The sequence below is a fragment of the Macaca mulatta genome, chromosome 1 (assembly GCF_049350105.2).
Source record: "Macaca mulatta isolate MMU2019108-1 chromosome 1, T2T-MMU8v2.0, whole genome shotgun sequence".
Classification (NCBI taxonomy): Eukaryota; Metazoa; Chordata; class Mammalia; order Primates; family Cercopithecidae; genus Macaca; species Macaca mulatta.
The window spans coordinates 37,056,837-37,071,297 of record NC_133406.1 but is presented as its reverse complement, the minus strand read 5'-3'; the positions used below and the strand labels follow the sequence as shown (position 1 = coordinate 37,071,297).

At 35.8% G+C, this 14,461-nt stretch overlaps 1 protein-coding gene across 11 annotated transcripts in view; it reads right to left on the bottom strand.

Moving 5' to 3' along the window:
• The window catches only part of TDRD5 (tudor domain containing 5), a 94,121-nt gene that overhangs the window by 25,310 nt on the left and 54,350 nt on the right, over nt 1–14,461 (bottom strand). For 4 of the 11 annotated variants that reach the window (XM_015122686.3, XM_015122658.3, XM_078000955.1 and 1 more), the window contains 3 exons: nt 11,849–12,049; nt 10,688–10,846; nt 588–770 (listed from right to left, as the gene is read on the bottom strand). In XM_015122686.3, coding sequence (XP_014978172.3) covers nt 588–770; nt 10,688–10,846; nt 11,849–12,049 — 543 coding nt within the window. Of the gene's footprint in view, nt 1–587; nt 771–8,530; nt 8,693–10,687; nt 10,847–11,848; nt 12,050–14,461 lie in introns of all 11 variants that reach the window. The other 7 variants (XM_028850921.2, XM_015122645.3, XM_002802035.4 and 4 more) reach the window with 3 other exon arrangements.

Genomic DNA, 14,461 nt, shown 5'->3' with positions numbered 1-14,461 from the left:
GACTAGGGGCTGATGATAAAATAAAAATCACAATGATTAAAAGGGCAGATATGCAAAAATTGGTCTATGGTTTATTGTCCCATGATGAAACCTCTGTCCCCCTACATGCTACTATTTTTTAAAATCATGTATTCTTTGAATTATGGTCTGATAAATACTTTTGAATTCCAGAATATATAGATTTCTTGAGACCTAGACAATTAAATTTAAATTTCCTTTTCTCAGTACTGACTTGCTTTCTTTTCCTTTTTTTTTTTTTTTTTTATAATTTTTTTGGAGATAGGGTCTTATTCTGTCACCCAAGCTGGTGGAATGTAGCGACATGATCTTGGCTCATTGCAACCTCCAGCTCCCAGGCTCAAGCACTGATCCTCCCACCTCAACCTCCCAAGTAGCTGGGAGCACAGGTGCACACCACCACACCTGGCTATTTTTAGTAGAGACAGGGTCTCACCATGTTGCCCAGGCTGGTCATGAACTCCTGAGCTCAAGTGATCCACCTGCCTTGGCCTCCCCAACTGCTAGGATTACAGGCTTGAGCTGCATTGCCCAGCCTGATTTGCTTTCTATTTTTCCTAGGATCTAACCTTCTGTGGCATTTCTTTACGTGATGAATACTGATTCTTTCCATCAACACTTGCAGTAAATAGATGGGAGACAGCATCACCTCCTTTTCCCATCTTAGCCTGTAGAGGTAACCAGTTCTCATCCCAAATATCATCACCTATGGTCACTGACTCCAGGCATGGCATTCCCGTGGGGATCTCATCCTAAAATGTAACAGAAGACAAAGAAAAACTATCATTTATAGTTCCTATATGAGCATATAAAATTTAGGTTTTATAGTTTTTTCCTGACTCCAAGTAAACATGACAGTTTGAATTCACAATTTATTACTTTCCCTTCTGAAATGCCACCAAAATAATAAAGAGATTTAGGATATAATTTTTAGAGTCAAAGAGAACAGAAGAGGAGAAAACACCATCTACTTTCTGGGTACAGGAAAGTAGACAAGTGACAACTGATTAAGCAGTCCTGAGAAAGTGGAATCCTGAGTTTGCAGTGAAAAAATTGAGAAGCAACCCAAATCTATACAATATATACCTTAAAAACTCAGAAATTTGTACTAAAAGGTTTTTGGAATTGAGGGTGTAAAATGGGAATGAAAAAAGCACACTGGCTGAATGTCTGTGCGAGTAGGACTTAGCTCTCCAGATACTCTCCCCTATTCCAAGGACTCAGGCAACTACATCTCCTCTATCTGCCAGAAGACCAGAAATATTCTGGAGGGTAAAACTGAGGATGGAGCAATCATAATAAAAATTATTAAGGAAATAAATGAAGGTTTTTATAATGAATATTGAGATCCCTGGCCCTCTTTTCAACAGCAGAACAGAAATGAAAGAATGCATGAACTTGAAGACAGATCCATAGAAATCAAATCTAAACAAAAGAGAAAAAAATATTGGGGGAAAAAAACAAAAAAACAACCAAACAAAAAACTCAAAATAGAGCCTCAGGAACTGTGGAACAATACCAAAAGATTTAACATCTGTGTCATCAGAGTCTCATAAGGAAAACAGAAAGAGTATAATGCAGAAAAATAATTTGAAGAAGTGTGGCTGAAAACATCCAAAATTTGGCGAAAGACATAAATCTACAGCTTCAAGAAGTTCACCAAAACCCAAACAGGATAAACCTAAAGAAATACATGCCTAGACAGGTTCTACTCAAGTTGCTGAAAACTAAAGACAAAGAACTGTCTTAAATGTAGCCAAAGAAAAATAACACATTACTTATAAAGGAAGAACAATTTCAATTACTGTGGATTTTGCATCGGAAACCATGAAGGGCAATAAGAAGAATGAAACTGTTAAAGTGCTAAAAGAGAAGAAATGGGAACCCAGGTTTCTATATACAGCCAAAATATTCTTCAAGAATGAAGTAATAAATATATTCTCAACAAAGAAAACAGAGAATTCATGGTCAGCATACCTACTCTAAAATAATTGTTAAAGGAAGTTCTTTGGACAGAAAGGAGATATCAGAAGGAAACTTGGAATATCAGAAAAAGAGAGATCAACAGAAATGATAAATATCTGGGTATATATAATAGACTATTCTGTTGAACTTTGAAAGAATATTCTTAGAAGAATATTCTTGAAGATGGAAAGCAAAAACTATAACATCATAAATTGTATGTAGGTGTAACATATAAGACAAGGATGGCATAAAGGAAAAAGGAAGGGGTAAAAAGACCTAAATAGTAGAGTAAGATACTGACATTCCAAAGTGGTAAAATGCTGACTAAGTACACTGTAAAAGTCAAGAATGACAACTGTAATTCCTAGAGCAACCACTAAAAACACTGTACAAATAAATATAATAAAAACATAGTACTTTGAGAAGCCAAGGTGGGCAGATCATGAAGTCAGGAGATTGAGACCATCCTGGCTAACATGGTGAAACCCCATCTCTACTGAAAATACAAAAAAATCAGCTGGGCGTGGTGATGGGCACCTGTAGTCCCAGATACTCAGGAGGCTGAGGCAGGAGAATGGCATGAACCTGAGAGGTGGAGCTTGCAGTGAGCCGAGATTGTGCCACTGCACTCCAGCCTGGGTAACAGAGCAAGACTCCATCTCAAATAAATAAATAAATAAATAAACAAATAACCATAGTAAATAAAATGGAATACTAAAAAATGTTCAAATAACCAAAGAGAAAGCAAGAGGAGGCAGATGAATGAAAATCAGGGGAACAAACAGAAAAATAAAATGGCAGATATAAAATAAAAACATATATATAATCACATTAAACATAAATGGTCCAAACCATACTAATTAAAATTCAGATTGTCAGAGTGGATTAAAAAATAATCAAACTAGGCCAAGTGCAGTGGCTCAAGCCTGTAATCCCAGCACTTTGGGAGGCCAAGGTGGGCAGATCATCTGAGGTCGGGAGTTCGAGACCAGCCTGACCAACATGGAGAAATCCCATCTCTACTAAAAATACAAAATTAGCAGGGCATGGGGTGCATGCCTGTAATCCCAGCTACTCAGGAGGCTGAGGCAGGAGAATCGTTTGAACCCGAGAGGCAGAGGCAGAGGCTGTGGTGAGCCGAGATCATGCCATTGCACTCCAGCCTGGGAAACAAGAGTAAAACTCCGTCTCAAAAAAAATAAATTAAATAAATAAATAAATAATCAAACTATATGCTGTCTCAAGAAACTTACTTCAAATATGATGACACAGGTAGGTTAGAAGGATGGAAAAAAATATACCAGGCAAACACACACACACACACACACACACACACACACACACACACACACACACACACGGAAACTGGAATGGCTATGTTGATATCAGATTATGCAGACTTCAGTGCAAAAAAAAGTAATTGTGAAGAAAGAAAGACATTTCATAATGATAAAAGGGTCAATTCATCAAGACATAAGAATCCTAAATGGATAACACCTAACAACAGAACTTCAAAACGCACAACAAAAAAACTGATAGAATGAAAGGAGAAATAGACAAAATCCAAGATTATAGTTATAAACTTCACTGTTCTCAGTAATCAACAAAATTGGTAGACAGCAAGGAGCAGAAGAACTGAACAATACAACCAGTCAACTGGATCTGACATTTATAGAAACTCCACCCAACAACAGAATACACATTTTTTTTAAAGACACATGGACATTTACCAAGCTAGACCACATCCTGTTTTGACAAAACAAACCTTAACAAATTTAAAGAACTGAAATCATACTAAGTATGTTCTAAGACCATATTATACTGGAAAGAAATAACAGAAAGTTAACATGAAAATTTCTGAACACCTGAAAATTAAACAACATACTTCCAAATAATTCACGGATCAAAGATAATATCTCAAAATAAATTATAAAATATTTGAACTGAAAGAAAACGAAAATACGATATGTTCAAATTTGTGAAATGTAGCTAAAGTGATATGTAGAGACTCATAGATCAATGCTTATATTAGAAAAGAAAGGTCTCAAATCAATAAAGTAAATTTCCATCTTAAAAAAAAATAGAAAAAGAAAGCAAAAATAAACCCAAAGAAAATAAAACAAGAAAGAAATCAATGAACTTGAAAACAGAAAGACAAGAGATAAAACCAGTGACACCAAAAGCTTATTCTCTGGGAATGGGAAGTTCAATAAAATGGATAAATCTCTAGCAAGACTAACAAAAAGGGGAGAAGACAAATTGCCAACATCAGGAATGTAATAGGAGATTATCACTGCAGACCCTGCAGATAACAAAAGGATAAGGGAATACTATAAACAATGTTATAGATATAGTTGACAACTTAGATGAAGTGAACCAATTCCTCATTTGATAAATGAGTCACTTCCTCAAAAACCACAAAATACCAAGACTAAGATAAAATAGCTGATTTGAATAATCCTGTATCTATTAAAGCAATTGATTTTATAATTTAAATTCTTCTGGGAAAAAGTCTCCGGGCCCAGATGGTTTTATAAGGTAATAGCAAACATTTTAAAAATCAACTTCTCTCCCTGAAAAAGAACTCGATTTTATATAATCGTTTCCAGAAAACAGATAAGCGAATACTTCCAACTCATTTTATTAGGACACTATCACCCTGTACAAAATGTACCTCAATAAACAAATAAAGAAAATGTGCTACATATACACAATGTAATACTATTCAGCCTTTAAAAAGAAGGAAATCTTGTAATATGTGACAAAATGGATGAACCAGGAGAACACTGTTACATAAAAGAAGCCAGACACAGAAAGACAAATAACACAATCTCACTTACACGTGGAATCTAAAAAAGCAGACTGACATAGCAGTTACCAGAGGCTAGGAGGTGGAGGGATTGGGCAGATGTTGGTCAAAGGACACAAAATTTCAGTAGACAGGAGGAGTAAGTTCAAGAGATCTGCTATACATCTTGGTAATAGTGATGTTAACTATTAACTATACAGTTAATAGTGACATAGTGACATAATGTATACTTAAAAATTGTCAGCAGAGTAGATTTTAAGTGTTTTCACCACAAAAAAATACAAATATGTGAGGTAATGCATATGCTAAATAGCTTGACTTATACATGCTACAATGTACACATATATTGAAACATGTACACCATATATGCAATTTTACTTAATTAAAAAACTAAGAAAATAAAGATCCACACAAACAACAAAAATAAATAAAAAGGAAATACAATTCTACATAATCTTTCCCAGAAAACAGCAAAGAGGGCAACATATTCAGATTTATTTTATGAGGCCAGGCTTATCCAGTACAAAAACCAAAGACAATACAAGAAAACTACAGACCAATATCTCATGAAAACAGACATCCATTTGCATATACGAATGCAGACAACATTACTGATACAGAAAATCACAAACGAAATCAACAAAACACCCCCTAGAATTGATTAGTGAGGTTAGGTAGTTCAAAAAAATACCAATTTCTATATACTAGCAATTAAAATACAAAAATTGGGGAAAACATTTATAATAGCTCTCAAAATAAGTGAAATACTTAGGAATAAAATTAACAGAACATGTACAGATCCTGTACACTGAAAATTATAACACTGTTGAAGAAATAAAAGAAAACCTAAATACATGGGGAGATATACCATGTTCATGGACTAAAGTATCAACTTTCCTCAAAATTATCTATATATATAACACAACTCCAATCAAAATCTCAGGTATAGACAAACTGATTCTAAAATTTATAAGGACAGTAAAAGGAACCAAAATATTAAAAACAATTTTGAAAAAGTATACAATAGGAGGAATCATACTACCTGATTTTTTTTTTCTTCAGACAGAGTTTTGCTCTTGTCATCCAGGCTGGAGTGCAATGGTGTCATCTCAGCTCACTGCAACCTCCCTCCGCCTTCCGGGTTCAAGTAATTCTCCTGTCTCAGCCTCCCAAGTAGCTGTGATTATAGGTGCCCACCACCACACCCAGCTAGGTTTTGTATGTTTTAGTAGAGACAGGGTTTCACCATGTTGGCCAGGTTGGTCCTGAACTCCTGACCTCAGGTAATCCCCCCACCTCAGCCTCCCAAAGTGCTAGGATTATAGGCATGAGCCACTGTGCCCAGCCAATACTACCGGATTTTAAGAGGTACTATATAAGGTTACAGTAATCAAGACAATGTGGTAGTGATGAAGAGACATACATATAGGTCACTAGAGAAGAACATAGAGTCTAGAAATAGACTTACAGAAATATAGACAATTGATTTTTGATAAAGCTTCAAAGACAATTCAATGGAGATAGGATAGCCTTCTCAACAAAGGATGCTGGATCAATTGGACATCCACATGTAACAAAATGAAACCTGACCTAAATTTCATGCCTTATACTAAAATACACTCAAGATGTCTTGACACTGGAAACACTGTCCATAACAGAAAACAAGTTGATACGTTAGGTTTTTTCAAAATTAAAAACTTCTGTATGAAAGACAATATTAAGAGAATGAAAAGACAAGCTACAAGTGGGAGAATATGTTTGAAAATCACATTATTTGACAAAGAACTAGTATCCCAAATACATAAAGAACTCTCAAAACTCAAGAGTAAGAAAACAACCCAATCAAAAAATGGGAGAAAGACTTCAACAGAAATGTCACCAAGAATTGTGTATAGATGGCAACTAAGCACATGAAAAGATGTTCAACATCATTAATCACTCAAATTTAAAATCATGCTGTGATACTACTACACATCTATTGAAATGGCTAAAGCAAAATTACTGACAATGTCAAGTGCTGACAAGAAAACGGAGCAACTGGAACTCATATATTGCTGGTGAAAATGCAAAATGGTATAGTCACTCTGGAAAAAAGTTTGACATACACTTATCACATGACCCAGCAATCTTACTCCTGGGTATTTACCCTAGATAAATGAAGCTTATGTTCACACAAAAACCTGTACATGAATATTTATAGCAGCTCTTGAATAAATACCCCAAACTGGAAACAACCCAAATGTCCTTCAATAGGTGAACGGGTATACAAACTGTGGTATATTTATACTATAAAATACTATTCAGCAATCAAAAAGAACATATTATTGATACATGCAAGGGCTTGGACGAATCTCAAAGGTACAGAACTATACTGAATGAAAGAAGCCAGTCTCCAAAGGTTACATACTATATGATTCTACTTACATGACAGTCCTGAAAAGGTAAAACTAGAGTGACAGAAAACAGACCCCAGACCAGTTGCTAGGGGTTAGGGATGTGGGGAGACTGTGATTACAAAGCGGTAGCACAAGCGTTATTTTAGATAATGAAGCTGTTCTGCATCCCAATCGCAGTGTTGGTTACACAAATCTACGCATTTATTAAAGTTGATAGAACCAAAAGAGTCCATTTTACTATGTGTTAATTTATTATAAAAGGAAAGAAATATTAACATGAAAAAAAGTTATACAAGGGAAGAAAAAGGTGTAAGAGTGTACTATAATACTTGGCCAAGCCGCGAAGAGCATTTACATAGTCACAGTAATATAAATATTGAATGGTGATCTGATGGAAAGTTTGACATACTATATCAATAACATGGTAGGGGGAAGGGACAAAAAGGTTATGTTTGTGTGTGGTGGCGGTAAGGCAATGAAAGAGAACTAAGCCCTCATCTTTCATAGTGGCAAATCCACAGATACTTAAAACTGAAAAATCAGGAAATAACAACATGAGGATGTTATTTAATGAAAGAAACAGAAGTAAATTCCAAAAACAGCTAAAGAGATAAACGTGGTTGCTCTGGGAAATAGGAAATACAGGGGAAGGAGTCATGGGGGATCCTAAGTTTTGTATACATAAACATTCGATTAAAATAAAAATACATCCTCCAAAAAAGTTGTAAATATTTTTCCCAATGAGTTTTTCAAAATATAATTTCTTGATACTAGTTTCTAGCCACTGTATAATTCTTGAAGACCACCCCAAGTCACAGGATATTAACTAACACATCAAAGCCAGATACCTTTTTTATGATCAAGGTTATGTTGCTACAACTTTGGTATTGGTTATTATGAACGAATTTATTTATTTATTTATTTTATTTACTTTTTTGAGACAGAGTCTCTCTCTATCACCCAGGCTGAAGTGCAGTGGCATGATCTCAGCTCACTGCCACCTCCACCTCCCGGGTTCAAGCATTCTCAAACCCCAGCCTCCTGAGTAGCTGGGATTACAGGCACATGCCATCATGGCTGGCTAATTTTTTTTGGTACATTTTGTAGAGACAGGGTTTCATCGTGTTGACCATGCTGGTCTCGAACTCCTGACCTCAAGTGATCTCCCCGCCTCAGCCTCCCAAAGTGCTGGGATTACAGGTGTGAACCACCACACTTGGCCCAAGAATTTGTAATACTAAAAGCAGCGGGGTTTAAAGAGAGTTTATTCCCATCCTCTTCACTTATGAATTCAGTGTATTATATTAATTACATATTCAAAGACTCTCTTTCCTTCTCCTACCTCATTTTCTTCCTTCAGATCATTTGGCTCTGGGTTGGACCACTTTGGATCTTCTTCAAAGCTCTTATTACAGGTTTTCAAAGAATCAAATTCAGAATCCTTTAATGGCTCCTTTGACTCAGATTTAAGATGACTTAAACACTTTTCATCATTAATATCTTGCTAGTAGATATGAAAGAGAGTTCCTTTATTTTCAATATCAACGCTGTTTCCAAAATCTACATGCCTATACATTTTGGGGGGAAGTTTTTGCTACGGTTCACACAAATGCTACATTATTTTATAGCTTTATCCACGATCCTAGGTCTTCCCATCCTGCTATACTAGTTCAAGCCAATGAACATTTATTGAGCCTTTATTATGAAATGTCTACAAGACAGCTCTGTGAATACAAAGATGAATGTAACAGATTCTGGCTCTACTAAAGGAACTAAAAAATATTGTGGAAAGACCTAGAATCAGTCTTCTAAGTCCAGCCATCACAAAGATATGACCAAAATATGACTGATAGAAGAGGACATCTGAGAAGATGCAATGAAGAAGATAACACTTAAAAGATGAGTAGGAATTCACAAGGAACTGGGTGTAGAGATGTAGGTGTGTGTGTAGCATATGGGAGGCTTAATATGTCAAAGTACAGACTAGGGTGGAATAGTAGAGTTTTAAGCCCTTTCTCTTTTGCAGAAAAGATGGTTCTTATTTCATCTCCAGAATAAAACTATGATTATTTGAAGACATCAACAGAGTGATAGGATATTCTAAAAATATTAAAGGTTGAATTCAACTTACTATTTAAGAATGAAGAAACAGAATTCTCCTAATCCAGTAATAATGACTAAGAAAAATTCAGGCTTTGGAAAGTGTTATGGGCATATAAGCTTCATTAATTTTAACATTAGCTAGAAATCTAAAAAACTTTATATTTTTTTGAACATGCAGTAGGAAACATCAGTACATAATTTTCATAATAGGTAATCTCCCAGTAGTCAAAATGGCCTTTATCTTTTCTAATAATTAGTAAATGTCTACTCAAAAAATCATCTCTATAATTTTAAAAGTCAGATATATAAAACACATTAAACAAAATAATATTTTTACATTTTATTCAAAGGAAATAAAAAGACATTGTATCAATAAAACAAAACATTTTTGGCCCTCAAATTAAACACATCCTGTATTCTTAGCCCAGTATCTGTTGTTGTGAGGAATATAAGACTTGGAGAACATGGTTTATTTGTTCAAGAAACATTAAGTCCTCCCCATATGCTTCACTTGCCTTTTACACATTGAGTATCCCTTACCTAAAATGCTTGGGACAAAAAGTGTTGCAGATTTTGGATAATTTTGGATTTTGAAACATTTGCATATACATGAGATATCCTGGGAATAAGACCCAAGTCTAATATGGAATTCATTTATGTTTCATATATACATTATATGCATAGCTTGAAGGTAATTTTACATAATACTTTAAATAATTTTGTACATAAAACAGTTTGGACTACATTTTGACTGCAACCTGTCATACAGGTTTAGGTGTGGAACTTTCCACTTGTGATATCATGTCAGGACTCAAAAATTTTGAGATTTTGGAGCATTTCAGGTTTTGGGTTTGTGCATTAGAGATGTACAAGCTGTCTGTATAATGAAGATACGAAAGTACAAACCTGGTAAGTTGCTGTAAAGATTAAATTAGTTAACACATGTGAATGCTTTTAACAGTGCCTGCCATGCGGTACAAGTTCAATAAATAATGCTGTTGTTCTTATTACTGTGACTGGAAAAAATACATAATAATATTATAATACTATTATTACTGTGAAGGGAGGAGTTGCTGAAAGTTTATAGGGAAAGTAAGAAACGAGAATACCAGAAGAACCTGTGTACTGCAGAGGGAAGAATAGCATTCAGAGTCAGTGTAGTGAAGTCACAACTGCACAAAGGCAGCAGTGGAATTTAGCATATAAGAGCAATTGTTCAGGAGGAAGCATGACTGAAGCAAATGTTTAAGCCAGCAAATAAAGAGACAAACGGTTAAGATCACTGTGCAAAATTTCCAAACTCCCCAAAATTTGTAAAGCCTTGGTTTCTTCATCTAAAAAAATGAGGATTACAGTAATAAAAAGAATTATAATAGTATTTGCAAACATCTCTTACCAGGATATGTAACTCACTCTCTTTTGACTGTGGACTTATCTTTCGGTCTTCATTAAAATAGTGCTGCTGGGAAGGATAACCCAGTTCTGTCAAGACAATGTCCTCTGGCCCTCCACTGGATTTCGTGTATAAAGCTAAAGGGTTGAGCTCACTGAAACCCTAAGATTAAAAAAAGAAAAGGGATGGTTTAATTTACATGACCAACAGAAAAAGGGTGAGGAAGCACTTAGTAACTTTCAAATACTATGGAAGTATATTATCTTCCGAATTTTATTTTATTTATTACTTTTTCTTTTTGAGACGGAGTCTCACTCTGTCACCCAGGGTGGAGTGCGGTGGCGTGATCTCGGCTCACTGCAACCTCTGCCTCCCAGGTTTGAGTGATTCTCCTGCCTCAGCTTCCTGAGTAGCTGGGACTACAGGCGCGTGTCACCACGCCTGGCTAATTTTTTGTATTTTTAGTGGAGACGGGGTTTCACTGTGTTAGCCAGGATGGTCTCGATCTCCTGACCTCCTGATCCACCCACCTTGGCCTCCCAAAGTACTGGAATTACAGGTGTGAGCCACCACGCCCAGCCTATCTTCCAAATTTTAAGTTAAAAATGTCTCCATTATTGACAGTTTTTGCTAGTTACAAAAATTATCAACATAACAGTGAAACAGATGCTATCAATAATTGCAAAATAGGAGTGTTATTCTTCTCTAGGACAACTTCAGATAACTACTTTTTATTTTATTATTATTATTATTATTATTATTATTATTAGAGACAGAGTCTTGCTCTGTTGCCCAGGCTGGAGCGCAGTGGCATCATCTTGGCTCACTGCAACCTCCACCCCCCGGGTTCAAGCGATTCTCTGCCTCAGCCTCCCGAGTAGCTGGGATTACAGGCATGAGCCACTGTGCCCGGCCAGATACCTACTTTTTAAATTAATTATTTAAAATAAAAGTATTCCCATTTCAAAGGACAATTAGTCAAATGCAGTTTTTCTGTGGTCATCTGAAAATTAAGAGTGCTTTGCATTAAAAAGCCAGGAATCTCATGGATGTCTCTAATTGGTTAAAGAATAAACCAAATAAACTTCTTTATTAAATTATCTTATACCTTGACGTGGTGAAATTAAACAAAATATATTACAAAATACATCCAGACTGCTCCACCTTAGAAGAGATATTTTCTCGGCATACAATAGCATGGCCCTCTGTTCTCAAGACATGATGGAAATAGATATCTTCGTTTGAGGATGTGTCACACAAAAAAATGTTAAGGATTCCATCTACATATTCATCCACTACCCCTACTAATGGCTTCAAACCGCACAACTTCTGGAACTGCAAAATAGCTTTCGATGTCCAGTGTTCCTGAAATATGATCAAGATACTGGATTCAGGTGATAGACCTAAACATGAATTATAATAACCATATACAACAATGAATTCTGATGAACTAGAGATTGAAGTGGAAATAAAACCATAAAAGTACTAGAATAACACATAGGAGGATATATATTATTTGGGGATGAGAAAAGTCAGAATAAAGGAAAAATGATAAAAAATGCAATTACTGAAAAAATTTAAATAATTATGTAATGTGCAACTTCCATTTTCAGAAACTGTGAGTTAGATTATTAGACCAACCCTCCCAAAGAAAACAACTAAAAATTCTAGATAAAAGAATTATGAAATATATCCAAAAGGCATCAAAGAACTGACAAGCTTGAACAAATTATCAGGCCAAAACTGAAGGGAAAATGGGAACTACTTTTGTCTTAAGGGAACCTGCTAATCCAGGTAATTTGAACTTTGGTTTTTTTCTTTTTGTTTTGAGACAGAGTCTTGCTCTGTCACCCCGGCTGGAATGCAAAGGCGTGATCTCGGCTCACTGCGACCTCTACCTCTCGGGTTCAAGCGATTCTCCTGCCTCAGTCTCCTGAGTAGCTGGGATTACAGGTGCATGCCACCACACCCAGCTGATTTTTGTATTTTTAGTAGAGACAGGGTTTCACCATGTTGGCCAGGCTGGTCTTGAGCTCCTGACCTCAGGTGATCCACCTGCCTCGGCCTCCCAAAGTTCTGGGATTACAGGCGTGACCCACCGGACGGTCTAACAGGTCAAACAGGACAGACATCAAAGCCGGGGTGCACCCATGGTGGGGAGTTTACAGGAGAACTTTCCTTCATTAAACTGAGTCCCTAAGGAGATACACTCTCAGGGTAAGGAAGGAAGAAAATAAATTATCCTTCACATGGATTTGCAGTTCAATTTTCACATTACCAGGGTGGTCTACACATCCTCAAGTTGTTAATTTAAATTAACATGGTCCCAGACTGGTAATATTTCTAAATATCTGGCAGAAGCACATGTAAATCCTTTCTGGAGGTAGGCAACCTCAGCCTTTATTATTCAACCATTCTTCTGGTTAATTTTTCAAAGACAATGAGCAGTACATAGGCAAAGATAATAAAACACACAAAGAAACAATGACTCAAAAAAGAACAGAAACAATATAACAAATCCTCAATTTTAGATATTTTAACTTCTAGACAAATTATAAAACAACTAAACTTACTATGCTTAAAGCCAAAAAAACCCAAACAAAAACCAGTTCAGCTTGAAAGCTTCTGCAGAAATTAGCAATCTATAAAAATTGATCTAGCAGAACTAAGAAGTTTTAGAAGGTAAAAACATGATAACCAAAATTAAAAACTTCATAGGTTAATTCAATAACAGATCAGATATAATTAAAGAGTAAATTGGTAAAGGGTGAGGTATTTTGGAAAAAATTTCCCAGAATGCAGCATAGAAAGACAGACAGATGTAAAATATGATAGAAAGGTTAAGAGAAATGGAAGAAAAACTAAGAAGTTTTAACACTTTTAATTATGGTCCCAGAAAAAAAGCAGCAGAAATAAGAAGAATACAAATATAAATATGGGGGCCGGGCGCGGTGGCTCAAGCCTGTAATCCCAGCACTTTGGGAGGCCGAGGCGGGTGGATCACGAGGTCAGGAGATCGAGACTATCCTGGCTAACATGGTGAAACCCCGTCTCTACTAAAAATACAAAAAACTAGCCGGGCGTGGTGGCGGGCGCCTGTAGTCTCAGCTACTTGGGAGGCTGAGGCGGGAGAATGGCGTGAACCTGGGAGGCAGAGCTTGCAGTGAGCCGAGATCACGCCACTGCACTCCAGCCTGGGAGACACAGCGAGACTCCATCTCAAAAAAAAAAAAAAAAAATATATATATATATATATATATATATATATATATAAATATGGGAAATAGGCAGTAATTGAAGAGATAATGGTTGGGAATTTGCAAGATTAAAAAAAGTAACAAAACACAAAAGAAGTCTGATGAACCATAAAGTAGCATAAATAATAAATTCACACATAAACACATAACACTAATACTGAAGAACATGAGCAACTAATAGAAAATTTTAAAACACCTAGAGACAGAAAGGACACTACCTTCAAAGGAGAAAATCTATTAAACTGACAGCTGACTTCTCAGAAAACGATAAGGGAAATCAGAAGCCAGTAATGGTATCTTCAATGTGCTAAAGATACTAACTGCTAACCTAGAATTCTATACTTAGTAAATACATGTTTCTATAATAAGTGAAAAATAAATGATATTTTCGGAAAAATACAACTTTGCTATCAGCTGACCCTCATTAAATAAAATCCTAATCAAACGAAGGAAAACAGGTCCCGACAAGGGTTTGACTGAAGAATGAAGGGCAGAGAAATATATAATTAAATCTAAATTG